Source organism: Melospiza georgiana, chromosome Z (assembly GCF_028018845.1).
Source record: "Melospiza georgiana isolate bMelGeo1 chromosome Z, bMelGeo1.pri, whole genome shotgun sequence".
Classification (NCBI taxonomy): domain Eukaryota; kingdom Metazoa; phylum Chordata; class Aves; order Passeriformes; family Passerellidae; genus Melospiza; species Melospiza georgiana.
The window spans coordinates 18,690,544-18,714,640 of NC_080465.1; the positions used below are offsets into that span (position 1 = coordinate 18,690,544).

The 24,097-nt window shown below is 44.5% G+C and overlaps 1 protein-coding gene across 4 annotated transcripts; it reads right to left on the minus strand.

Annotated features, from left to right (window-relative positions):
• Positions 1–983: 983 nt before the first annotated feature.
• On the minus strand, positions 984–22,893 carry TBC1D2 (TBC1 domain family member 2). 4 transcript variants are annotated; one of them, XM_058044040.1, is made up of 14 exons: positions 22,833–22,893; positions 20,452–20,861; positions 19,660–19,792; positions 18,628–18,769; positions 16,261–16,385; positions 15,468–15,652; positions 13,384–13,770; positions 11,823–11,933; positions 8,945–9,132; positions 7,236–7,706; positions 5,980–6,100; positions 3,840–4,025; positions 3,085–3,206; positions 984–2,416 (listed from the first exon to the last, which is right to left on the minus strand). In XM_058044040.1, exons 2-14 carry the CDS (start codon positions 20,857–20,859, stop codon positions 2,215–2,217), a joined length of 2,781 nt encoding a protein of 926 aa, XP_057900023.1. In that variant the 5' UTR covers positions 20,860–20,861; positions 22,833–22,893; the 3' UTR covers positions 984–2,214. The 4 variants fall into 4 exon arrangements, with proteins under 4 accessions (XP_057900023.1, XP_057900022.1, XP_057900021.1 ...); XM_058044039.1 differs by having other exon boundaries at positions 22,639–22,889; XM_058044038.1 differs by having other exon boundaries at positions 20,452–20,939; positions 22,639–22,889.
• Between the last annotated feature and the right edge of the window lie 1,204 nt (positions 22,894–24,097).

Here is a 24,097-nt window from a genome sequence, read left to right on the forward strand (position 1 = left end):
GGGAAGCTTCACAGCATCTTCTTGTTGGCAGCTCAGAGACTTATTGAGCCAGCACTGGCTTTATGTGTTTGGCACCACTCCACCATTTTATCCTCTCAAACCCTATGAACTTTTGGTGGCCACAAGATCCTGCAACAAAGTGAATTTACAAGTTAATGGAACATCATAGGGAGGAGGGTGGGTGTGGAAATCAAAACTGTCCTTTTTAGGGTTGGAGCTGGTATCTTAAGGTTGAGGTTAATGCAGAGATAGAAAGCTTAATTTCACAAGTAATGTTATGCATACAGTAAAGCTCAGCAAAGACTGGTTCTGAGTAGAAAGACTCCTCTTTTACCACAGGCACCAGCAGAGGCAGAAGGAGCTGCTGGGCTGCATAACCAGGTCAAACTGTTTCCCAGCCACAACAGCTGTCAGTGGCAGCACAAATAATTCTTGAGCACTTCATGCAGAGGTAACCAAGAGGTTCAAAACACCCATGGCACTGACTGATAGTCACCACAGGTCTTGCAGGGGCCTGAGGGATTTGTGTCTGGCCCAATTGCAATTTTGTGACCTAAGTTCAGCGCTTTTCAGTACCACTGAAGTTTATGAAGCAGAAGGAAAGTAGATGAGAGCCCATGAGGACACGTGACCTTGGCTCCAAGGTGCAGGTCTTTATAGGCCTTGCAGGTATTCCAGCATTCATCACAGTTTAATAAAGAATGACCACAAGTGATTGGTTATCAATATGACCAGAGAAGATGGTCCTCAGCCAATACATGTGGACCAAAACAAGTGCTGAGGAAGACACAAAATAAAAGAAACTTATAACAACCCTCACATGTCCTTCCCTTCTGATTTAATTTAAAAATTATTTTCAGAATTCCCCATCAGGATCAATACTTTGATCCTTATGTCTACATCAGAAGAGTTTATGTATCACATGGACCAATGTTTATTATATACTGTAGACATATGTCAGGCTGTGGTTTAGTCTAATAATACATGTTTCAAATGTCTTTATTATTAAACATAAGGCCAAGTCAGGAGGAAAGATTTTTAAGCTGTTGTAGAAAGCCCTAGGAAACAAAATTGTGAGTAAGCTTTTAATTTTCATGGTCTCGATTGAGAAGATAATATCTGTAACAACAGCAAAATTCTGTGTGCACTCGTGAACATAAGAGTATAAATAAATTAGATTAGCAATATCTTCTGTGGAGAAAAACCTGCCTTTTAGACTTCTCTATATACAAGGCATACTTTTAGAATGAACTCATTTTTTTTGAGATACTGTAGTAGGCTTCCAGTAACATTTTCTTCTCATCCCACGCTTTTAATGTGTGCAGCTCTCGGTGACCTTCAGGGGGATCTATCCACTCGTCTCAAAACTTCACTTCCACTTTGATTACTTCTCTGCTGTGTGGCTGGTGCCTCCACAGCTCTCTCCCATCTCAGTCTTCTATAATGCATTGAAACTGGCTGACTTGTCCAGTGAGGCGGACCATGTGTCTCAGGTGAATAGGTAACGCTTCCCCTAGAGTCTGTCATCTTGGCTACAGCCCGTGGGGCTGAGAATACTGTAGGCTATGAATTTCTCCCATTCCTTCCTCTACAAGCACTGACAACTTGAAGGGTTGGGTTATCAACCACCAGATATTTAAAGAAGGCATAAGCCACTTGGATTCAAGGTCAGTCTAAAACATAGAGCAGAGCCTCCTTGTAGCAGGGTCTGCTGCATGCTGTCAGTGCCAGCACTGCAGGCACACCTGGAGTGATACACCACTCAGCAGGAAAGTGGGGCAGCAGGATCTGGCATTGTGTTTAGGTAACAACGGAGTGTTCTTGGTTCATTATCTCTGGAGATTTTACTTGTAGGTAAAGATCTCGTTCAAGCCTCCATCAGAAAATGTATAAAAACCCTGCTAGATCTTTTGCATCATGTCAGTTCCTGTCATGACACCACAACTGATATTTCTTCTGCACCCTCAGCTGTAATCCTGAACTGCACAGGACAGGATGGGCTAAATGGGGAGGAATGAAGAAGAGGATTAAACTCCTCAGACACCATCCAATCCATTATAAATCTGACTTCATATGGTCCCATAACTACAGCCTTGCTTATTGGGGCAGATGATCTCCTGTGACCACACTTCCCCCTCTGGTCCATTTCTTACTGACAGTTGCTACTGGTGACCTTCTGCAGTATGGGAGGGAAGTGATGATAAACTCTTTTCGTTAGCTCTCTTCCTCCTCTTCACTAACAACCTCCTCCAGGTCCTGAGGTACCTGCTCTGCTCTCTCTTTCACATAGGCTGCCTTGATCTGTTGAAGTTCACACAACTCTGCCTCCAGCTCTTCTCTGTGCATTGACCGACGGTTCCTCAGCAGTTTCATGGGGAAGGGGTTTAAGTCATTGAAGGCAATGTTCATCAGTTTCCTACGACAGAAAGGACAGCTGTGGTCAACTTATTTACTGGCTGGTAACACATGGTAGCAGATACACCAGGAGCATTCCAGGATATTAAAGAGTAGGGCCACAGACTTCAGCTCTCTGAGCTAAGTCACCAAACAGCTGAGTCTTAAAGGAATTCTTTCCCACACAAACACCAACTCAAGCAGTACTTCACATCCACGTATACCATCCCACCTTTTAAGATATCAGTGTGCAGCCATCATTTAGGAGACAATGGATCAGATGCCAATTCTGATGGCCTGTCAGGGAGGGATATTCCTGATGTAGAGCTTTTCTGATCACAGAAATCTTCATCTCAGAGACATGTTGCCATTCAAGGTCATGGGTTGTGCTGTGTTCCCAAATACCCCAACTACAGCTGAGAGAAATCCAACAATCACTAGCACAAGTACCAGCTGCTACAAGAAGACTGACACAGACTTTGTGGCTTGCTCTGCTGTAGCATGCCTTTGCTTGAGCCAAAAATATTTTAAATAATACAATGAAGGGAAAGTCAAAAAGATCCATATGCCATAGACCTATCAACGCATTTATGTCTCTCTTAATAAACTAGTTACAACTCCTGTTAAACTGACCCAACAGGCAAGGAAGTACAAATACAGAATGGAAGCTTGTCTACAACTCAGTCCTACCTGCCGTCTGTGATCATCCTCGTGAAGAAGTGTAGGTACTGGTAGATCTCCACACTGTCATGAATTCTTAGGATTTCCTCCTCATTGTATTTAAAAATCGCAAGAGCATAGCGGAAAATGACCTGGAGGGTTAAAAGGTATTTGAGTAGATAAAGTTTTAAGTAACTTAAGGTCCAGGCCATCCTGTAGAAAGATGGTGTTTGGCACATAGCACTGCAGTACAGACTAGATCCAGGGTTACTCCTGCTCTCAATAGTATGTTCTAGGGCAGGCTAAAGGAGTACAGAGCTAATCTCAAGAGAACGACCATCTGTTAGCTAAATTGCAACCCCAGAGAATACCAGGCTCTACAAAAGTACCCCACAGGGGTTTCACAAGGGTTCTGTAGTTCTCCCTATGCACAGGGACAGTGCAGGACTCACATTTTCAGACACCATCTATCTTATGCTCCCTTTATCTGTAATACTTTAGTTGTGTCACAGAGTAGGAGACACCATGGCCTATCAGAGAGATGTTTTGCAGTACAACTATCCACTAAAAAGTACCAAGTGCACAGAATCAGAGACTAGGTCTCCCTACTAGCAGCAAGTACATAGAAAACAGGGGCTTGGAGACATCAAGGCATGCCACCAAACAGGCAGGATAGGCCAAAGCAGTTCAACCTCACATATCTGTGACATATGTGTATGCCCATCACCCTGTCACTATGCCACAGAGGTGGTACAGAGGAATGAAGGCCTAACTGAGAGCTGCACCTTAGTTCCTTCATACAAGAAGGCATCCCACACTCGCAGGAGGATGTCGCTGACCAGGCTGTCCACAAAGACCACCAGAAACCAGTTGAAGGTGATGAGTGAGACATCAATGCGATACTGTTCAAAATGAGCCATGAGGCGAGGCAGCTTCTCGGACAGGAAGTCTTTGAAGACTCTCTGATCTACCTAAAATTGACAAAAAAGAAAACAATGAAGTCTTATTCAAGAGCAGCCTTGCTGTTAGAGGAGAGGAGTGGTGCAACAGGACAATGGCCCTTGCATGTCAGGGTCATCACTGGTGCTGCCTTATAGTGAACCACACCCTAGGAGGAGCAAAGCATCCTTTGTTTCAAACTCACTGAGCGGTGTACTTGTATGTGGCATCCAGAGCAAGGCACGGAGCTGAAACAAGGCCAAGATATAGGCAGAGAAATACACGTTCTTCTCAAGCAAAGTCATATTCCTTGCCAATCTCAAAGTCAACAAGGAAAATCTGACACAATCTTCCTGCATTGGTCTTACTGGGATTTTCTGTGATACCATGAGCATCCAATTGAATGACAGGCATTAAAACCTGCTCAGGTCTGAATGACTCTACATGGCCCAACAGACTGAATACCTTGAATACCTCTGACTTTGCAAGAGAAACCTGATTTTCTCACTTAAGCTTCTCTTTGTGGTCTGAGTACTGTCTGTGCTTTGCTTCTGGTTGCATGAGCCAGAACACAGAAATGCAGTCAGTGAGATCCTTGATGGGGTTTGTAAAGGTTTCATGTCAGCAGAGCCATGCTTTCTGGAGGGTAAGTGCTAAAGAGCCCTCATGTTCTGGGCTTCCCTCTGCCATATCATATCAAATGCCCCAGCTGTATCAGCCCACTTAGCTGTGGCACAGGGGTACAAACTATACAGGTAATAAGCTTTGCCTTCAAAAGTTGCAATTTTAAGTTTTTCAGCCAACTCACTTTATCAAGCCAACCCACAAAGCATCACCTTAGATGTTCCTCTTTACATGGGTCTTGGCTAGACTTTCAGATACCAACCATGAGGTCAAAAATTCTTTCTAAAGAAGACTTTCAGCTGACAGTGTTTTCTCACCAAATGTAGGCAAGCCTCTTCAGTCTGTCATATTTTCCCTGTCAGTCTCTACTTGTTCAGTATTGAGTGCTGTCTATTAAATCCCACAGCTAACACAGCCTCCTCTGGAGAGACATTTTGCTGTCTTCAAAGTGATATAACTTTTTCCCCAGTCTGTGAGTTGGCCTCTCCATCACCACACCACTGTCCCAGTAAATGTTAGTCAACAAATTCACTGGTATCAGTCACTCTCAACTACTGACTCTTGAAGCCTCCTCTATTGTGGGCCCACAGATAAAAACAAACCTTTTTTTCTCTGAAAGGACCACACGTAATAGAGACACCAAGTAAGGTTTACCAGACCAGGCACTGATGGGTGTGGGTGGTATGGGCACACAATTACAATTCCATTGAATTATATGAGAGTTAGCTTATCTCAGTCTGCCTGGGAAGACCAAGTATATCTGACACAAGACACACTGAAAACTTTGAAATCCAGTGACTTTGAATCAGGTGGATAAGCTATTTGCAGCACAACAGCTGATATCAAAAGGCCAGAATCTTTTCTGATGTGCAGAGAGCCCCACAGTGAGAACTAACCCTATGCTTGATCATGAACTGAGGCAAATAATGTGAATATAAAAATCTCAGCATTTTCATCCACATGTACATGGAACACCAAAGAGTGCAGCTTCAAACACTGGAGGGCTGCAAAGTGGTCCCTTCCTCATATTCAGTCTATACATACCAGAATTTGCTGCTTCTACTCTATTAAAACTTCTTTAAAATAAGTAACTGTGCAATTAATGGGGCACTTTCCTTCTGACTTATGTGATTTCATTTTATTACCTCATTTCCTAGAGCTGGTGACTAATTTTGCTGCTCTGTGTGAATGTAACAATTTTGTACTCTCAAGTCTCCAATGCCTCTGCAATGGAAGGGATTGTAAGGTGCTATCACTATCCTGTGAGAAATCAAACACACAGCAGGTTGACTACTCACTTTTAAATCTTTACTTCACATCACTGTATGAGAGTCCAAGCAGATGTGAGGGTGCTCAGCTCACCTGTGATGTTATTAGTGTTTCACTGTAGTAATCTGCCGGCATTAGGTTCTCCACAATATAAACTAGACACCAGAAAGCACTTTCCTCATCTTCTAGGACCAAAAGAGCAACAGCTGCCAATCTGTGATAGACAAGACATGGTGAGAGTATTCAGTACTGCGGGAGGAGTTATCAACACAGGAATTGAAGAATACAAGAGGTCTTTTTCCATGTCTCCAGTTCCATCAGTATCCAAAATATCAAATGTGGCAAGAAAGCCACACAGAGGCAAGTGATTTGTTTCTGAAGGAACCACAAGCATGTGATCTTCTTTCCCATGTGGCTCTGTCAGAACATATGGAACTGATTTGACAAAGAGAGATTTCCCAGCTAATGGAATATTCTGTAGATCTGCTGAAATTAGTAGTGTGCTGATTTAGGCTATTTCAATACAAGAAAGAGGTCACACAGAGGTACTTGATATTATGTGATATGCTTAATCTCTCCACACATTCTTTACAGCCCTGACTTCCTTCAGCTGTGACTTACTGCCTTTTAGACAGACTAGAAAGATGATGTCTTTTATTAAGGGCTCTCTGGAGGAAAGCTGTTATCGTCTTTCTGAGGATCATCCAAACATCATTAGGAATAAATAGCTTATGCACATCTCCCTCATGTAAAAAGGTCCAACTAGAATTTCCCTTCTTACAGCTAACACCTACTGCCTTTTCTACTGGCAGCACAATTCTAGGAAATTTAGGTTCATCTTTCCTGTAGCCTTCTTTGGGAAGTGAAAGAAACTTTTATATTCTCTGAATCTTCTCTTTTCCAGACAGAACAACCATGGTTTCCTCAGTCTCTCTTTGCGTCATTTGCTGCAACTCCCTTGCATGTTAACACTTCCCAACATTTCCTCCAAATGTTCTCAGCAAAAAAGGGAATCACCAGGGTGGTGTTCTGCTTTACTACCTTACATTATTACTTAAAAATTCAGCCCCAGCCTTGCGGTGTTATTCTGGGACTACTTCACTCCTCCTCCTATAGCTGTTCTTTCCCATTCTGTAACTATAGAGATGCCATGCAAGTGCATCCTGCTGCTTTTTGGAACCCAGTTACAACACTGGATGAAAAATAAGTCACCAAATGCAGAATTCTGCAATTAAATACCTACAGCTAGGACAGAACTGTAGAGAGGCAAGAGCCTGAGGCTGCTGGAATCACAGCCTAGAGTATGTGTCCACACCTTTTCAGTGCCATCTCATGAAGAAGCAGCATACCTGTTCAGTCCCTGGCAGTATCCAATGGCAGGATTGTGCCAGGAGAATGCCAATAACACCCTCCGGAGCCTGGGGATGAGCTGGGAGGTGGGAGAGGAGAAATGCTTGTTGTTGGTCAGTGTGCGGGGCAGGTCAAGCTCAATCTGGCGGCAGGCCGGGTGCTCGGTGCTCCTGCTCTGCTCCAGCAGCCGCTGGTAGTGGCCAGGCGCTGGGCTGCAGTGCCGGCTGACCATCCACCGCCACACCCGCTGCCGGTGCTCCACCGGGATGCCGCTTCGGATCAGACTCTTCAGCTCTGCACAGGGGTTCAGCTCGCCAATGCTGTTCCATCTGTCACGGAGGGGCTTCTCCACTATTTCCTGGCTCCGCAGTTTGTTGGACTTTATCTCAAGGGCTTGAATTTTGGCCAGGAGTTTCCAGTCCTCAATTTCATAGTCAGGTACAGTCATAAACCCATACTCATCATACTCACTGGAGGGACACAAGGCAGTGTTTAGTTCAAATGACAGTGCTGGTACCTGTGTCAAGGACACTTACACTTACATTCCAGATACAGCCTGCTGCCAGGCTCACGTCACCCATACCGGAGCACAAGTACTTGTGGGTGGGCACACCCTACCCCCCTGCCTTTCCAGGCTGCACTGAGATCTGAGAAATGCTCCTTAGGCCTCAACTTCACTTGGTTGTGCTGTCACTTAATATTGGGTTTTTCTGATACTCTTGCTAGGGATTTTTTTAAAGTGATCTCCAACACTCATTTGTAACAGTACTTCTTCACTTCTCTGCATGTGACTGCCTACCTCAGAGCCTTAAAGACAAATGAGAACCTGCAGCACTGGCATACACACACCAACTCAAGTGTAACTTTGCTCTGAGCTGCAGACCAACCTCATCAGACCCCTCATCAGCCCCTAAAGAAATACTGAGCTCACCCTGTATACCTTCTCCCTACCCTGTCCCAGTGCAGAGACAGTTCTGTAGGAGATGACTGGAAAGGCTTTGGGGCATGAGATCAAAGTACAGAGATCCACAGTTCCGTCTGGTGTCTCCTTGTAAAAATGAAAATCTCTTACTGATCAGAGCACGCCAAGACTACAGATAGTACAGCTTGTCAAGGTTTGTGCACCATCTGTCCACAAGGTGGGAAACTTATAAGGTATCATCATATTCTTGATAAAGAGACCTAGGGGGTTCTCCTCTTGTGGATGCCAGCCCAGTCAGGGAGAGAGAAACAGCAATTGTTTCTCACAGTGGTTTGTGAGAATTTTAAGGAATTGTAGGGATGTGATAACTTGTTAGTATAAACAATCTGCAGGTGGTGTTTTTTCCACTTTGCTTTCCTATTCTTCTCAAGAATGATGTGTAACTAGCCAATCAAGTAGAATATATTGTATCGGTCTATATAAACTGAAAAATCCTTTGTAATAAAGCTTCTTTTTCTCCTTTTGCAATTGGGTTTCTCATCTGTTCTTGTGTCATTCTCAGCTCAAGGGTGACATAATCTCCAAAGCTACATGGAGAACCTGTGAGACTGACCAAACAGATAAAACGGGAACTGCTACAGAACAGGGGCCCCCACTGTGCAGGAAGGCATAGACACAAATGTAGGCCCTGCTACAGGATGTTGTTAGATGTATCTTGCCTGCACACTTCCCTTTGCAGACAGGCTTCTACAAAGCTGTGAATATCCCCATGCTCTCAACTCCTACCTTACAGGGTTCAAGTTAAAACCTTCTTCTGCTTCTTCCTTCACATCCCACTGGAGAGCTTCCTGGATGAGGTTCTTCACCAATTCAGCGTGCGAGCTGGGCAGGCCAGGCACAGCCTCCTGCAGCTTTCTCAAGACTGTCAAGTATTTGCTCTCCATCTGGCAGTTTCTTGCTTGCAGGCAGGCACACTGTTGGAGAAACAAGAAGGAAAGAGCTCGCTCAGTGGTAGCCCTTCCTGTGTTGCCACTGCTCTCTGCTGGGCTGGTCTGCACATAAAGTAAAGACTTCTGCAGAGCAAAGCCCCAGGAAACACATATAGTAGTTTTCCACAATCAGTGGAATTGCAGCCGTGAATGAATCACCACGGTCTATGAACAAGCACAAGCTGCAGGAGCTAGCATGCAACAGAAATTGCTTGAGTGGGAGACCTACTACATCATCACCTACTTTAACTACTGCATTGCGTCAGTAGATGGCCACACCCCACCAGCTCAACTGAGGACACAGTCAAAGAGCCAGCTCTGCATCTGAGTTCTCTGCTGTCTTTTCCCCTCATCCTCAGACAAGTTCTCTACACCACATTGAGCTGTGTCCTGATAAAACATACCACTCCAGAGACTGAGCTATAAGTACAGCATTTTCAAGATACATGGTAGCACCACAGACTAGGTGACCACATGCCCCTCAGCATCCCCAGTCCCATGGCACTGGTACACATCATTTCTCATGCATAGGAAACCCAACTGAGATCAAACAGCAGGACAGTACCTGTCACCACCTTAGTCCTGCTCACAGAAAGCAAAAAAATGACTAAGGATTATTAATGCACTCTGCAAGTGGGGAACTGAGGCCACATAGGTGACAAGACTCACCCAGTGTCTCACAGGAAGCTCAGTGAAGACTCCTGTTCAGTGGGATGCAAAAGTTGGAAACAAGAATAAAACAGAGAGAATTACGTTGCATATAGAGGGGACAGAAAGCAGCATGGTTTCTTTCATACTACCACTTTAGTCAGTATTTTACCTCACAGAGCCTCCTAGGCTCATGTGATAACTTCCTTTTTGAAGGTTATGGCAGTGTCAGGATGAAAGGGCAGTAAGTTAGGAGGAAGGCAGGGTTTCAAAGAACTAGAAAGCAAACAGACCTAAGAATGGCAATAACACTCCAGAAGCAGGTTTTTGCCCTGTCCCAGAAGTCATGACTGTGAGAACATACCTGTCATGGCACACTCTCCCATCACGTGGCCCTAAGGCCATATTATGATCTCAGAAATGCTTGTTAGGCCTCAGTTTTGATGAACAGCACCTGGGCTAAGCTCTTGTGCTTCTCAGAAATATTGCCTGCTCCCAGGAATTGGTGCTAATGAGCTTTGGTTTTTAACAAACACCACTGGAAACTTATCTTTCTTGCAAACTCAAGTGGAGGAACATTTTTGTCATCAAATTTTCAAAAGTTACCAATTGCAGCCAGGATAGTAAATTACTATGACCAAAGGCAATTCTCTTATGAACGTATAAACAGTGGTCTCAAGTGAGACCCTCTGAGCTCTTCTGGACCACAGTGTGCTGTGATCACCAACCTCCCTCTGAGTCTCTGAGTGGGGCCTCTCAGAGCCAGAGAATTCTCAGGTTTGCTGTGGAGCACCAGTGCCAAACAATGATGACAAAGCCTGGGCCCATGCCCCCACTTGTCCCTTTGGCCTGCTGAGAAGATGCAGACATTTGACACGAGCACTTCACTGAGCTCGAGGGAGAATTTTCACAAGTGCCTTGTACGTACTCTAGGTCTGTGTGAATACGTTTCAGAAAATGTACCTAGAATCTTAGATTCTCAAGTATTTTAGGTTAGTAAGTTAGGCCTATAAATGAGCTACTGTTGTGATTGCAGTAAATTCCATACAATCTTTTGTAAATTGTTTAAATTCAGCCATTGTTTAAGTGTGGCTAACTTTAAGTGCATTAAAATCTTTAGGCCCAAACTATTGTTCAAGTCCAGAGCTAAGTTTTGCACAGGAGCCCACACTGAACCTTGTGGCTCAGTGGGAGGGCCACCCTCATTCCTTTTATGCTAAAGCTTTCCCATCCTTACCCGTTTCCATCCCCAGCTTCCACATAGATTTTTAACTGATTTTTAGGTTAGTACTATTTTATCTTTCTGTGCTTTAACCATCTAGTAAGTAGTAGAGTGAATCTTGGCAATGAGCTTTGCCATGCTTTCACTTCAATATTGAACCTGCTATGCCTAACCTTTACCAGTGATTCTTTAAGCAATCTAAGACACTCATTCACAACAATACCTTAAAACCCAGGGAAGTAAATCCTAGGCAAACCCACAAAACAAATGCTGGCACACAGCCCCAGCCTTGAGAGTCATTCAGAATCAGAAAATAGGATTAGACAAGTCTGAGAGTAACCAGATTTTTCACACTTATAAAGCTAGAAATAAAAATACAACTTAGGAAAACATAAGAACTCTGGTCTAACTGCAGGACTTCACCATGCTGCCACCTAGTAATGTCAAGTCCAGCAAAGAAACCAAGACTAGATGGAGTCAGGACTCGATCTGTCAGCTCTCAGGAAATTTTTCTGATTGTCTACACAGGGTTGCTTTTTTATTTGTATAGCTGAAATGCAGAAATTTGGGTTAAGCTTCAGCACCTTTAAGACTAATCTTCACAGGTATTTTACTTCTGTTGAAGAATTAAAATTATCATGTCTAATTTGGGAACAATACAAAGCAGTAAACAGGTCACACTAAAAAAATAACACAAGAAAGCTTATTCCTTGTGGATCAAAATCTATTCTGGTGCGATGGAAGAGAAACTTTGAAAATAAATTAGTAACAGCTCACACCAAGAAAAAAGGTCACTTGGCCTTACCTTCATCAGGAGAGCTTTTTCATTTTCAGCAACACTTGTCCAGAGTCGAGTAACCTGGTGGATCTCAGAATTGAGAAACTGGTTCTGGGTTTTGTATGCATCAATATCATCCTGTCATGAAGCAAAACAGTGACACAAGAGAGATCTTGAGGGACTTAAAATCCTTCACATTTCAGGGACATCAGATTAAGTTAATGACAATAAAATATCTCAAAAATTCTGTGTTCTGAGGAGTGTCGGTTTCTCGGCTGTTTTAATGACCTGGAAAGGCCCAGGGTGGCCTTGGACAGCCCACGCTTCAAAGGACGAGAAGAGGCTTCAGGTTTTTTCTCGGTCTCGGTGTTTATTAGTTGTTTATCTAAAAGATTTTCTCTCAGCCCAACAGAGGTCTGCACAGCAAGCCAGCCATGAGCACACTGAGAGCCCCCGGGGCGGTCACTTATCTTTATACTCAAAATTACGTATACAATATTTATCAATTTTCCCCAATACCTTTTGCCCTTATTAACCAGTGCACTTTTAGTAATAACCAATCCCAAAGTGCCAACATCACCACAGAAGATGGAGGCCAAGAAGAAGAAGAAGAAGGACAGGACACGCCCCAATTCCTCCATCTTACTTCTTTAGACCCCCCTGTACAGAAATCCTAAACCCTGTGTTTCACATTCTAATTAACTTATCCCTTCACCATTTACCCCAGTGAAATCCTTCTATCCTCATACAGGTGTTGTCTCCTGTGCAGGATCAAAGTCCTGTCACCAGACACTTCTGGCAACATTCCAGGACTCCCGAGCCCCCCAGGGGTTGTCTCGGTCACTCTGCACATCAGTCCTGAGGTGCTGAGATCCCACAGAGGAGTAGACAGGAGTCCCTAGTACAAATATTACCTACAAAGGAAATCAAGGCACAATACTGTCTTGCATCAACAAGACACCTGAAAATGCTAAATGTATATATATACTTAAAAACACTGGAGAGCTGCAGACCATATAAAGCCAGAGATTCCCTTCAGATTAAGAATATATGTGGTTTTTTTTGATTGATTGGTTTAATTTTGGTTGGTATCTTTTTTTTTTTTTTTATATGAAACAAATCTCAGCCCCATGCCTGGCAGGAAAAATGAACACTCTCCACAGAAAGTGGCTCTTTTGGCAATTCTCCACCTCACACTAACCTATAATTACAGCTGTGCACATACAACAGCCTGCATCTGAAAGAACCAAGATGTACTGGGAAACTGCAAGACAGAAACATAGAACAACAAATTAAGTGAAGGCAGCAAGTCAGGCTGCAGCTGTGAAACAAAAGAAAGAAAATAAAGTGACAGACACTGAATGATAACAGAAAGTCAAACAAAACAGGCTCTAGGCTGAATCTGAAACTGACCCAGATGCTTTTTAGGACCCTATTGGCACCAGGTGAGCCTCTTCCAGCCTTCCTCTCATTTGGAGAGGGATGGAGCAACCAGCAGAAGTATATTCTGTGCTTACGGCAATGAACATCCCCCACTGAACCTGACGGCATAAAAATGGACCCAAAAGACCTGTGCCATCTCACTCACCTTCAGATGCTCAATCTCCTCCTGCTGCTTATACAATGTCTCTACAGTGATAGTGTTGGCTTCTTGCAGGGGGTCAGAGAGCTCTCGGGCCATCTGTTCTGTCAAGGTCATGATGACTTCTTGTTTGGCATGGTTTTTCTCCATCAGAAGCTGCACATGTTCCTTGAGCTCCTGGATATGGCTGTCTCTCAAAGTCAGTATCTGCTCCAGTTCCTTCTTTTCTTGTTCAAGAGCTTCCAGTCGACTGGTCAGATCTGCAATTTGTCTCACTTTGTGGCGCACCAGCTCCAGCCTGTCCTTGTCTTCTGTTGCAGTGAGATACATGTTAGATACTCGCTTCTCCTGCTGGGCTGCCTCCAGAGCTTTGTGGAGAAGTTTGACTAGTTCCTGGAAAGGGAATGCAAAACCATTACATCACTGTGCTGTCCAGGGCAATGGCATTATGGACAGCACAGACCCAACAGTGAAATATCTTGAAATTGCCTCCTTTCAGAAGGAAAAAAAAAAAAAGCAGAAATCTTGAATCCACAGTGACACCATTGTGAGATGTTCTGCTCCCAGAGCTGGGCCTGTGTCCTAGGTTGACTATATGATGCTTTTATCCCCAGTCATCTGCTCTGTTTATGCTGAATAATAATTTTTTATTACCTTTAAGACTTGTTCCAGAGAGTGAAATGGGGAGAGAAGAAGTGTAGAGTTTGTTTTCAGACACTGCACTCGCCCCTCCACTGGACTGTTGTTGTCTGCGGATGGACAGACAGCGGGACAGAGCTCTCCTTTGTTTTAGTTAGTTTTAGCTAGCTGAGGCAAAGAAGTTCCCTGGACTGTGGGGTTTCTTCCCTTTTCTTTGGAGCTGTTTAAACCTGCTCTGGACTGGACACCCAGCAGAGCATCAGCAGCTGCACCTGGCACCCACCGGGCCGGGCCTGGCCTGCGACATTTCCAGCGCCCGAGGGACTGACCAGAGACTGAGTGAGCTGAGCTGCAACCCAGGGAAGGACTTTCTCATTTTGTCATCTCTTTTGGAGCAGTAAGGGGTTTTATTTTTTAATATTGTTTTGGTTTTATTGTTCAATAAACAGGTTTTTTCCACTTTTCTCCAAGGAGGTATTTTCTCCTGGACCAGTTGGGGTGGGAGGGGCTGATTGAATCTGCTTTCCTAGAGGAGCCCTTTGGGAGTTCTCTCCCAAATTTGCCTTGAACCAGGACAGCCTGAAAGGTCTCTGCGGCAGTTCACAGATGACTTGATGTGGATTGGCTGTCTGAATTCTGGCTTTCCTACAGTCATTCCTGGGAGCCCCAGCACAGAACATGGAGATCTGGTCAGCAGAGTGGTAAAATGGGAGGGAAATAATGCAGTCTGCAACTACCTGTGCTACCAGAATGAAACTGCAGTATCCATTTTAACCTTCCTTCTGAAAGAGTCCTCCCTCACTCTATCCTGCATGAAGGCATGAAACCTTGCCCCACAACACATTGCTGATTCAGGCTCTGCCATCTCAGACACTTAAGAAAGCAAATCAGCGATGCAACTGACTGCCCAACATGGGACTTGGCTCTCCTGCCTCTTTGGCTGGAAGAGCTACCAGCATCATTAGCAGAGAGCCTGGCATTGCTCCATGCTTTGAAGAACAGTTTCATTCATGAGAGACAGCCCTTACAGTGACCCATGCCCTGATTTCTTATAGTTAAATCATACTTTAAAGGTGGGTCACTGTTCAAAAGAATGATCTGGGGTTAACATCATGACTCCACCTGGCAGTTCTCACCAGTGTCACAGTACCCATTCAGGACTGAACTTATCAAGCAACAGAGATGCAGAAGAAAGATAACAGCGGAGTACACTTGAATTTGTTTTACCTCGCTCTTACACCTACTGCACTTCCTAGAAAGAACTGAAGGTCTTCTTTTGCACTGGGCACACTTAGGCACACACAAGGTGGTAACACCAGGAGCTTCAACTGGTCTCCAGTTACTAACTGATGAGCACTTCTCAGTGCTTCTATCACACCAATGTGTAAGGGAGTCCCTGAGCCCAGCCTCAGGGCCCTGACCCTTAGAAATAGTCTCTTTACCACACTCACCTTCTGTGACTTGACTTCCTCTGTCAGCGTCAGAATCTGTTGCTGAAGGACATTCACTTTATCCACTGAGTTCTTCTCCCTCAACAATTCTTCAGAGCCTGGGAATCCACTGTTCATCCACCTGGCCTTCCTAATCCAGTTCAGCCTGGGCCCCATCCTCCCATCTTCCAGGGTCCCTTCTTTAACTGAGGGGAGATACATTTAATTTAGACAGAATTGCTCCTCTACTATGGACTCCCATAGTAGAAGTCTTGCTGTGGGGACTCAACAGTTCCACAGAGAAGGCTGACATACAGGACACGGAAAATTGACCCACAGGATTGGATCCAAACCTGTAGGGATCAGACACTGATATGCGCACAATAAACAAAGCTGTGATGGTTTATGGTACCTGTTAACCCCCCTTGCACCCTGCAAATGAATCTGGCCCACAGGAAATGGAAGTTACCACCATGGAAAGGTATGCATCCAGTAGAGCTGCCACGCTTAGCTTGTGGCTGTGCAGCAATTATACTTCTATCTCAAAGAAATAAATCTGGTGGATTTTATTTGTTTGGGGTTGATTTGGTGGGGGTTTTTTGGGGTTTTTTTTGGCTTCTGCAGAAAATTCCAGAGGTAGGAGATAGATGGAACCTGAAGCAGAGCCAAGAGAGTCAGTCTTGTGGCAACAACACAGGAAGAGACTTGAGACAATGTAACCGAGGTTTCATATCCCTTGAAAACTTGTTACCATCTCACTTGCATTCCTGCTAGAAGGCATCTCAGTCAGCTGACACAGCTCAGTAACAATCACCTGCGCCTTCTGCCTCTTGCTCCTCATCCACATTCTCAGGATGCTCTTGGAATTCATCAAAGCTAAAGACATTCCCATTGCTCCCCCAGAGCTGCTTGGAGCCACAAATATTGTAGACAGTGTTTCTGAAACAAGAAGAGATCAAGACAGCCTAGTGAACAGAAGTCATGATCACTGAAGCCAGCCAGTGCATATTCAAATTATACAATCCCTTATCTCCTCTTACTTCTCGCCTCTCCTCCCAAAACTTATCTCCTTCATGTGCTGAGAAAATTAACTCTTTATAGAATTGGTGGATTTGAGGAGAGCAAGGTTGTAACCAGTGTAAACCAGGAAAATGCCACAGAATCGGTACAGCACAGCAACGTCAAATCAGATAATCTTTCCCCATGCACTTGAGCCCTATACATCAGATCAAAGAGAGAATCAAAGGCAACAGTAAACCAACCACATCCTTCCCTCTCCCCTTCACTTCCTTCATCCATCCCTATCCTTAGTTCACTGCAGAAATCCCCAGGTACCAAGAAAGGCTGCCAAGAGAAGATCAGTTACCTACAACACAGCCAGAACTGGGACAAATTATCACATTTGAAGTAGCCACAGGTCCTGTGCTCTGAACATTTAATAAATAACCTTGCCAAAGGTTATTTACAAAGTCATAAACTAAAATGTAGGAAAGAGTTTCAGGAATAAAAAACTGCAGTCACACGCAGGAACAGTTTGTTACAACTGCTGCTATCAGATATTGCCAGAAGCACTAAGACATGACTTGATAGAATCATGGGGAACTACAAAGGTACGAGTAGTTTGTGTAAAACCTGTACCAGAAAACATGCATACAAGTCTATTTCTTCTCCTCATGCGCTGTCCTTCAGCTAAAACAGAAAACAAGTCCCTTGTTTTGAGATCTATAAAAGACTCAGTCTTTGCTGCTTTCCTAACTCTAAATGAAGCTGCCATTTAGATAACATTATCCTTTTGCCTTGCTACTGTAAGGCTCCAGAGCAGAAGAACAGACATTGCTGACCTTGGAGAACATACTGGTGTGTAACACTAGCAGACCTTCAGTCCCTGTAGTCTGTAGTTACTACTCATCCAATGCAATTTTCCTACTTTTCCCTATCTAATGCTGCACTATTTTCTCCATGAGTCTATAGCAGCTCAGGGATCCAGGTGTGCTATGCTCATGAAGACCCAGCCTGATAGTGATAGAGCCTGGAGAAATGTTTACTGAACAAGGGGAGCAATACAACTTGAAGCTGAGACAATTGTTACCTAAGCTCATGTTTGAGTAAAAGCACCACACGGGAGCAGGGACCAAGGATATGTTTGTGTTATTTTTAATCAATGCAAGTAGGAAAGAATGCATAGCCTGAAAAATAGAACAGCTGACCTTGAGGAACTACAAATGTACAAGTAGTTTGTGTAAAACCTATACCATAAAGTATGCATACAGGTTTTTTCCTTCTCGTCCTGTGCTGTCCTTCAGCTAAAACAAAACAAGTCTCTTGAGATCTATAAAAGACTCAGTGTCTGCTGTTTTCCTGACTGTAGATGAAGCTGCTAACATGAAACACCGGTCTCATGGAGGATCTTTCTTCATATAAGCATCAGATTGTAGCTGCAGCAGTGGTGGTAAAAAAACTACAGGCAACTTCCACACCAACAATATTTGGCAGGTGCCTGGCTGCCTACTACACCTACGGCCACTTACTCATTTTTTATTATGTGAAAATTAGTGACTAGGAAACACTTAAAGAGATACTGATGAAGTTGCCTTTGTGAAACTGTAACTGCCCCAGACTAGTAACTTTTAACCTGATGGGGCTATCCATTGCAACAGAAGCAGGCAGTAGGAATACTAAGACCCTTGAAACTCAGCAAGCAAGAGCAAGTTGTGCAGTCAGGCCACATTACAGGCTCAAGCGCCTTTTCCCTGGAGTTCCTGCTTTGGAGAACACACTACATTCAAGGTCCTTTGAAACTACTGGAAAGAGCTAATGAGCTTCTATGTACCTACTGAGTACAGCTGAAGCTGATCATGTGCTCTTCCAAGATCGCTGTGCAGGTGTGTCATACTAGGCATGAAAAGCACTGACTACATTGAAGAAAACTTAGTCAAGTCCTAGGTCTGCTACCAGGATCTTTGCTAAGAGAACTAGATTATGTGAAATGCATCAGAACAGGGGGATGTGAAAGACCCACCTGCAGGAAGTTTACTTTGGCCTGGACTAGCCTCTGAAAAGGTGCTTCACAGTTCTCCCACCTAGGCAAGAGTCCCATTTCACACAATACATGACAGGCAAAGAAGGCACACAGTGGCCGGCCAGCATGTCAACTGCACTGCAGTTCTCTTCATGCACTTACTGTATCTCTGTCCAAGGGTGCTTAAGGGAGATGTTCTGCAAAGCAGTAGATGTTTGGGGTGCAGGCAAAGATGCTGCCTTTAAACCCACTGCTTCTGTTGGTGTTTTCACAAGAGGCAGAAAGTCTTCATTGTCAACTACATCTACAAATGTAAAAACAAAACAGGACACAAAAGCAAATAAGCAAGACAGAATTCCATTGGACTTTGGGTCCTTCATGTAACCTGACAGCCACAACAGCTTATACAACAGATACACATTACATGTTCAAGTGGTCAAGGACAGTGGGGTAGGCTTCCTTAATTTTAGGTTAAATTACATAAGTTTCCATGTACAAACAGAATGATCTACTCAAGGACAATCAAGTGATTTCAACCATATATATGAGCATGACTAACATTAAACAATCAAACTTTAATGGCCCAAAGGTATAAGGAAGGAGAATTTTGCTGTTCTCTTCCCACATGCCAAACCACATTTGATAGTTTTAATGTGCAGATAACACTCTGCAAGAACAGTTTGTTACCAAATTTTTGCCTGCTGTAGCAAGATGCCAGAACCTTTCAGAGCAGACACTAACTAGGGAGGGGATTATTTGTTTCAAACAAAATGTGCATCTAGTCATTACTGAACAGGTGGATACCCTGATTGTGCCCTCCCCTGATCCACTGACCTGTCTACTACCATTTCTAGGAATGGGCATCTTAAGCCCACTGCTGGAAAAAACTTTCCTTGCTTGAAATTTCAGAGGCCTTATAGGAGTGATACATTAAATATGTACATTTCACACGTGTGAGGAAAATCAAGATGATCACAAGACACCTGAAAATCCCCAAACATATGCTGTGGATTAGGAGGCAGCTTTCTCACTTTTATACATAATAAGGCAGAAGTGTCAAACATTGGCCAAGTACTGATAGCTGGCACCTGCATTTAAAAGCCTGACCAAAACTTCTGCCATTTCCAGATGAGGAACACCATTCATCACCAGGGGGCTGAAAGCAAAAGAAAGGCTAACATGTGCAACACCTACTTGTTCTTCCAGCCAGAGGTTCATTCACAAGCTGGGAGCTGCCCACAGGAAATCTGCTCTGAGTGTTGCAAAATTCCCAACGTCTCATTTGCAGCTGCTGCAGCCAGTACATCATTGCTTGTTTGCTGATTGCCTAACAAAACAGGAAAGGGAGGGTAATCATCTCATCAACACAAGACACAGCCTGAGGAGATGACCACCACTTTCCTGAACAAGTCAGCAGGAAAAAAGGTCAGCTTTATCAAGCCTATCCGTAGCTGTATCAAGCCTATCCGTAGCTGTATCTGCTGTACCTGTATCCTCTGGTCCTAACACTGATTTGGGAGAACAGAGGAAATTTTTAGTATGGCCTTAAGGGGTAGAATCTCAGTGGACCACTGACCTAATTTTAAATGTGGTTTGGTTTATTATGGTCAAAGACTAAGCAGAAATTTCTCAACTGTTTTAGACAGGAAGCCTCCCCAGAGCTTTTTAACAATTACTTACACAGAAATAAAAGTCTACCAAAGAATCCTCCTGGAACAACTATTTTAGACAGAAGAGTTAATTTCTGTTCTGTAAATGACATATGGACTGCAGGACTCCTCAATTACTTTAATTTGGCACACAGTTCCACTTTTATTCCTACTATTAAACAACAGCCATGTCACAGGTAAGGAGTCCCAGACTTGCCAAAACAACACAAGTAATTGAGGTCCAAGTGGTAGCAATCTAAGCTACAAGGACTCAAACTCAAACTAAAAGATACCTGAGCTACAAATATGTCTATCCTGACTGAGAATTTTTCATTACCTTCAAAGTAAAAGCTCTGCTTGGTGTTCTGATCTCAAAAACTCCTTCCCCATTCTCCATTTTGCAGTCAAAGCTGGCGCTGGAGAGATCAATAGACCCCAAAGGATTAATGTCCTGGGCAGTTCTGTAGTACAGTAAGCGACATTTGTTTTCATCGTAAAAGAACCAGCGAGACTTCCAGGTCTTGATTGGCCCCTTGATGCCCAACTTGTTTAAATAACCACAGAGTTTTTTTCTGGATGTTTCTGTGCTGGTTTTCACCGGTACATTTTCCAGTTCTCTGGGAGAAGGAAGCATGTCTTTCTCTCTTGCTGAGGTTCCATTGCTGCTGTTAGTGTCTGGATCTGACTCCACTAAACTGCCTGGAGCAGCAAGCATACATGTTCCGCTTTCTAGCCCTTTCTTCATCTCTTTAAGGAAATAGATTGAAACAGGATACTCTCTAGGTAAATAAGCCAATCCCAATTATATCATCACTGTTACAGAACCTGCAGACAACAAAAAAAGGAAGGAATAAGTTCAGGTCTGTCACACGACAAAAAAACACTTCCTAGCTTTCAAACTACCCAGCCAAGGTCTCCAACTCTACTTTTGGTCATTGCTCCCTGCCCTCCTCTGCTCCAATGACCTCTAATAACTGTTTTCTCCCTTTTTCATTCCTAAATTAAGCTGGACTAGCAGTCAAGAAACAGTACTTTAATCTCTTGTGAGAAAAATAAGTACATACATAAGGGCATACCAAATCCATAGCAATAACCAGGGCATTCAGTACTTAATATTAAGGAACAGCTGAAGAAAACATGGCAAGATAACAAGATCTGCAGGTAGGCACATAGTCAGGTCAAGGAATTGCAGGTAAGTGTGTCCTGGTATTTTCACTGAATGTTCAACTAATATTTAAACCATGGCATCTGGAGAAAAATGCAGCATTATGCAGCATCTTTATGAATAATTTGTGTCAGCTGACTATAGTTGTTAAAATGCCTGCATGTTACGTGTTAGTTCTTCATCCAGTAGAAGGGATTCATGTGATGAATTATGCACCAGAGAAAGTAATTCTGTGGCATTGCAAAAGAGACTTGGTTGCCTTAGTGACCAAAGTAACCACCTGGGTCCCAGAAGTGTAAAAGAAAAAGATAAAATTCAGGCTGGAGGAGATCTTTGTAAATCTCAAGTTCAACTTATCTCTCAGACATAAAAGCTGTAGCTAGCTACACAGGCCCCCATTCAGGTAAATTTTTCCTTATGCAAGGATGGCAATTTTGCCATGTCTCCAAGCACTTTTTCAGGTGCTTAACCACATGACAGATGTGATTTTTTGCTCAGAGTGGCAGATACCCACAGCTCCTGTATAAACAAAGCTAACAACACTCCGGCAAAGTATCTATAAATAACTTCTTGCATTTTTTGAAACTTCAGTTCCAGACACTAACATAGCTGAAGCAAATATGCCAGCAAATAAATTGCTGCAGTGTTAAGTTAGTGTGAATCCAACTGCAGACACAAAACTATTCAACCCAACATCCAGCTGTATGGCAACATGTCAGTGAGATAATACAATGAAGCACACTGAGATGTTTCCCAAGCTGATCTTTTTCCTCGGCTCTTAGGAACAACTTGTCCTCATGACTGAAAGAAGGTTTATGCATCCTAGCACTGGCTAAGCCCCAACATGTTTATTGCTGCCCCCTCCTGTTCCCACATTAGCTTTACAGACACCTATCAATAATGTTCACTCTTTGTGAAAAGCTACTTAAATTCTTTTAGTTCACTCCCATACGCTGTGGATCAGGGTTGTGAACACATTCACAAACACCAACAACCACTCCTTCAGAAGGTGTTGCCTCAACTACACCTCTGAAACACACAAAAAAACTTCATTTCCAAGCTAGTTTTGCTTGTCATAAAGGAAATATCATCAGGAGGAATGAACACTTCCAACTTTCCCAAATAGACGCTGAGGCTTTTATGTCAGCACCAGTGTAAGTATCTTCTCTATGCCCTGCAGATTCCATCACGCTTCTACTTCTTGCCAGCGTGATGGTCCATGGGTCCACACCGTGAACAGGACCAAGCAAGCACTTTATGTAATTTAATTTAGGTTATTTAGTAAGCATTAGGTTCAAGAAACAAGTTAGAAGGAATCATGTCAGAGCTGCATTCAAAGATCTCTAGATAAGACCTCACCTCCTTAAGGGAAGTAATGAGGAGCTCCTGGAAGTCACCGTCTCCTGGCACAGAGCTATTGCTGCAAGCACAACCAAGCAGGTACCCACAGCCTCCAACAAATCCAACAGCAACAGAAAAGCAGCGTTTGTCTCAGGTTTTCTTCGGTCCAGTTAAGATATATTTAGCCGAAAGCTGCCCCGACACTGACTCACCAATGAAAACGGATCAGGGTGGACCCTACAAAAACCTTTCCGGAGCTGCGACCAGCGCAAGGCAGCCCCCACGGCCACTCCCCGCGCCTCCCGCAGCGCCGCAGAGGCGCCTCCCAGCCCAGCTGCGCCGCGCGGGGCACCAGCGCCGGCGGCCGGAGCCTGGCACGGGGCTGGCCTGAGCCTGGCGCCGCTCGTACCAGCGCCCGGCTGCGGCGGGGGGGCATCCGAGCCGCTCGCCGAGAGGGGATTTTGCGGGGGGGGCGGAATGGCGGCGCGGCAGCCCCGCGGGAACAGCCCCGCCGGCAATACCTGCGGTGGCCGCCGCCCCGCGCTTCCTGCCGGGCCGGTCTGCGGCGGTGCCGGCGGGGCGGGGCCCCGGGACAGCGGCGGGGACGCGGCGGCGGAGCGGGAGAGCAGCGGGGCGGGGGACGTCAGCTGCAGCCGCGGGAAAAATATCAACAACAACAACAATATAGGGCGTTTCAGACGGGTTTCGGGAAGAAAGTGATTCACCGGGGTGATGACGCACACGGAAGGCAAGCAAGCAGAGAGGGACAGCTCGTGGGCTAGACGGAACCAGCAAGTGCCATCTGCCATGGGGCACTTCTCTCCAGAGCTGCAACTCCACCGGGTGGTGGATGCAGAGCCTGCGAGAGGCACGGCTGTGCAGTCAGCTAGGGCAACTCTGCTCAGTGAAGCACATTTCACTGGGTAAAAACAGTGGTAAATTGGTGAGTTGGGACACTGGAGGCTGATAGGATCAAGCTGCACCAAAGGAAAAAGCCTCTGGAAAAGATACTGCAAGGAACAGGGGTGTCAGACCACCCTAATGAAGCAGTGTATGTCCTGGGGGCACAGGGGACAAGACATGCAGCACAGGCAGGTTCACATGCTCTCTGACAACTGCCTTTCCTCCTACCAGTGCAGCCTGGCACTGCTGGCATTGGCAGGTGCTGTACTGGCCTGGGAAAGAACTTCTTATGCCTTTATCCCAAAAAGAAGGAGTCTGGAAGGCTTTAATTTTCCTGGTGTGCAGTGATAGCTGTGCCTTTTCCACTGGTCTCAGAAAAGCCTTCTCTGAGTTTAGAAAGTGTTGCTGAGTTTTATCACTGACTTTAGCTAAGTTTAGTACCCAGAACAGCAAAAAGCAGACCTGTCCAGGTGTGGCCCATCTTTCCACTGGCCTAAACTGCCAAATGGTGGAGCACATAAAGTTGATTACAGCATGCAAAATTTACAGATTGCCATAGACAAAAACAATTTGT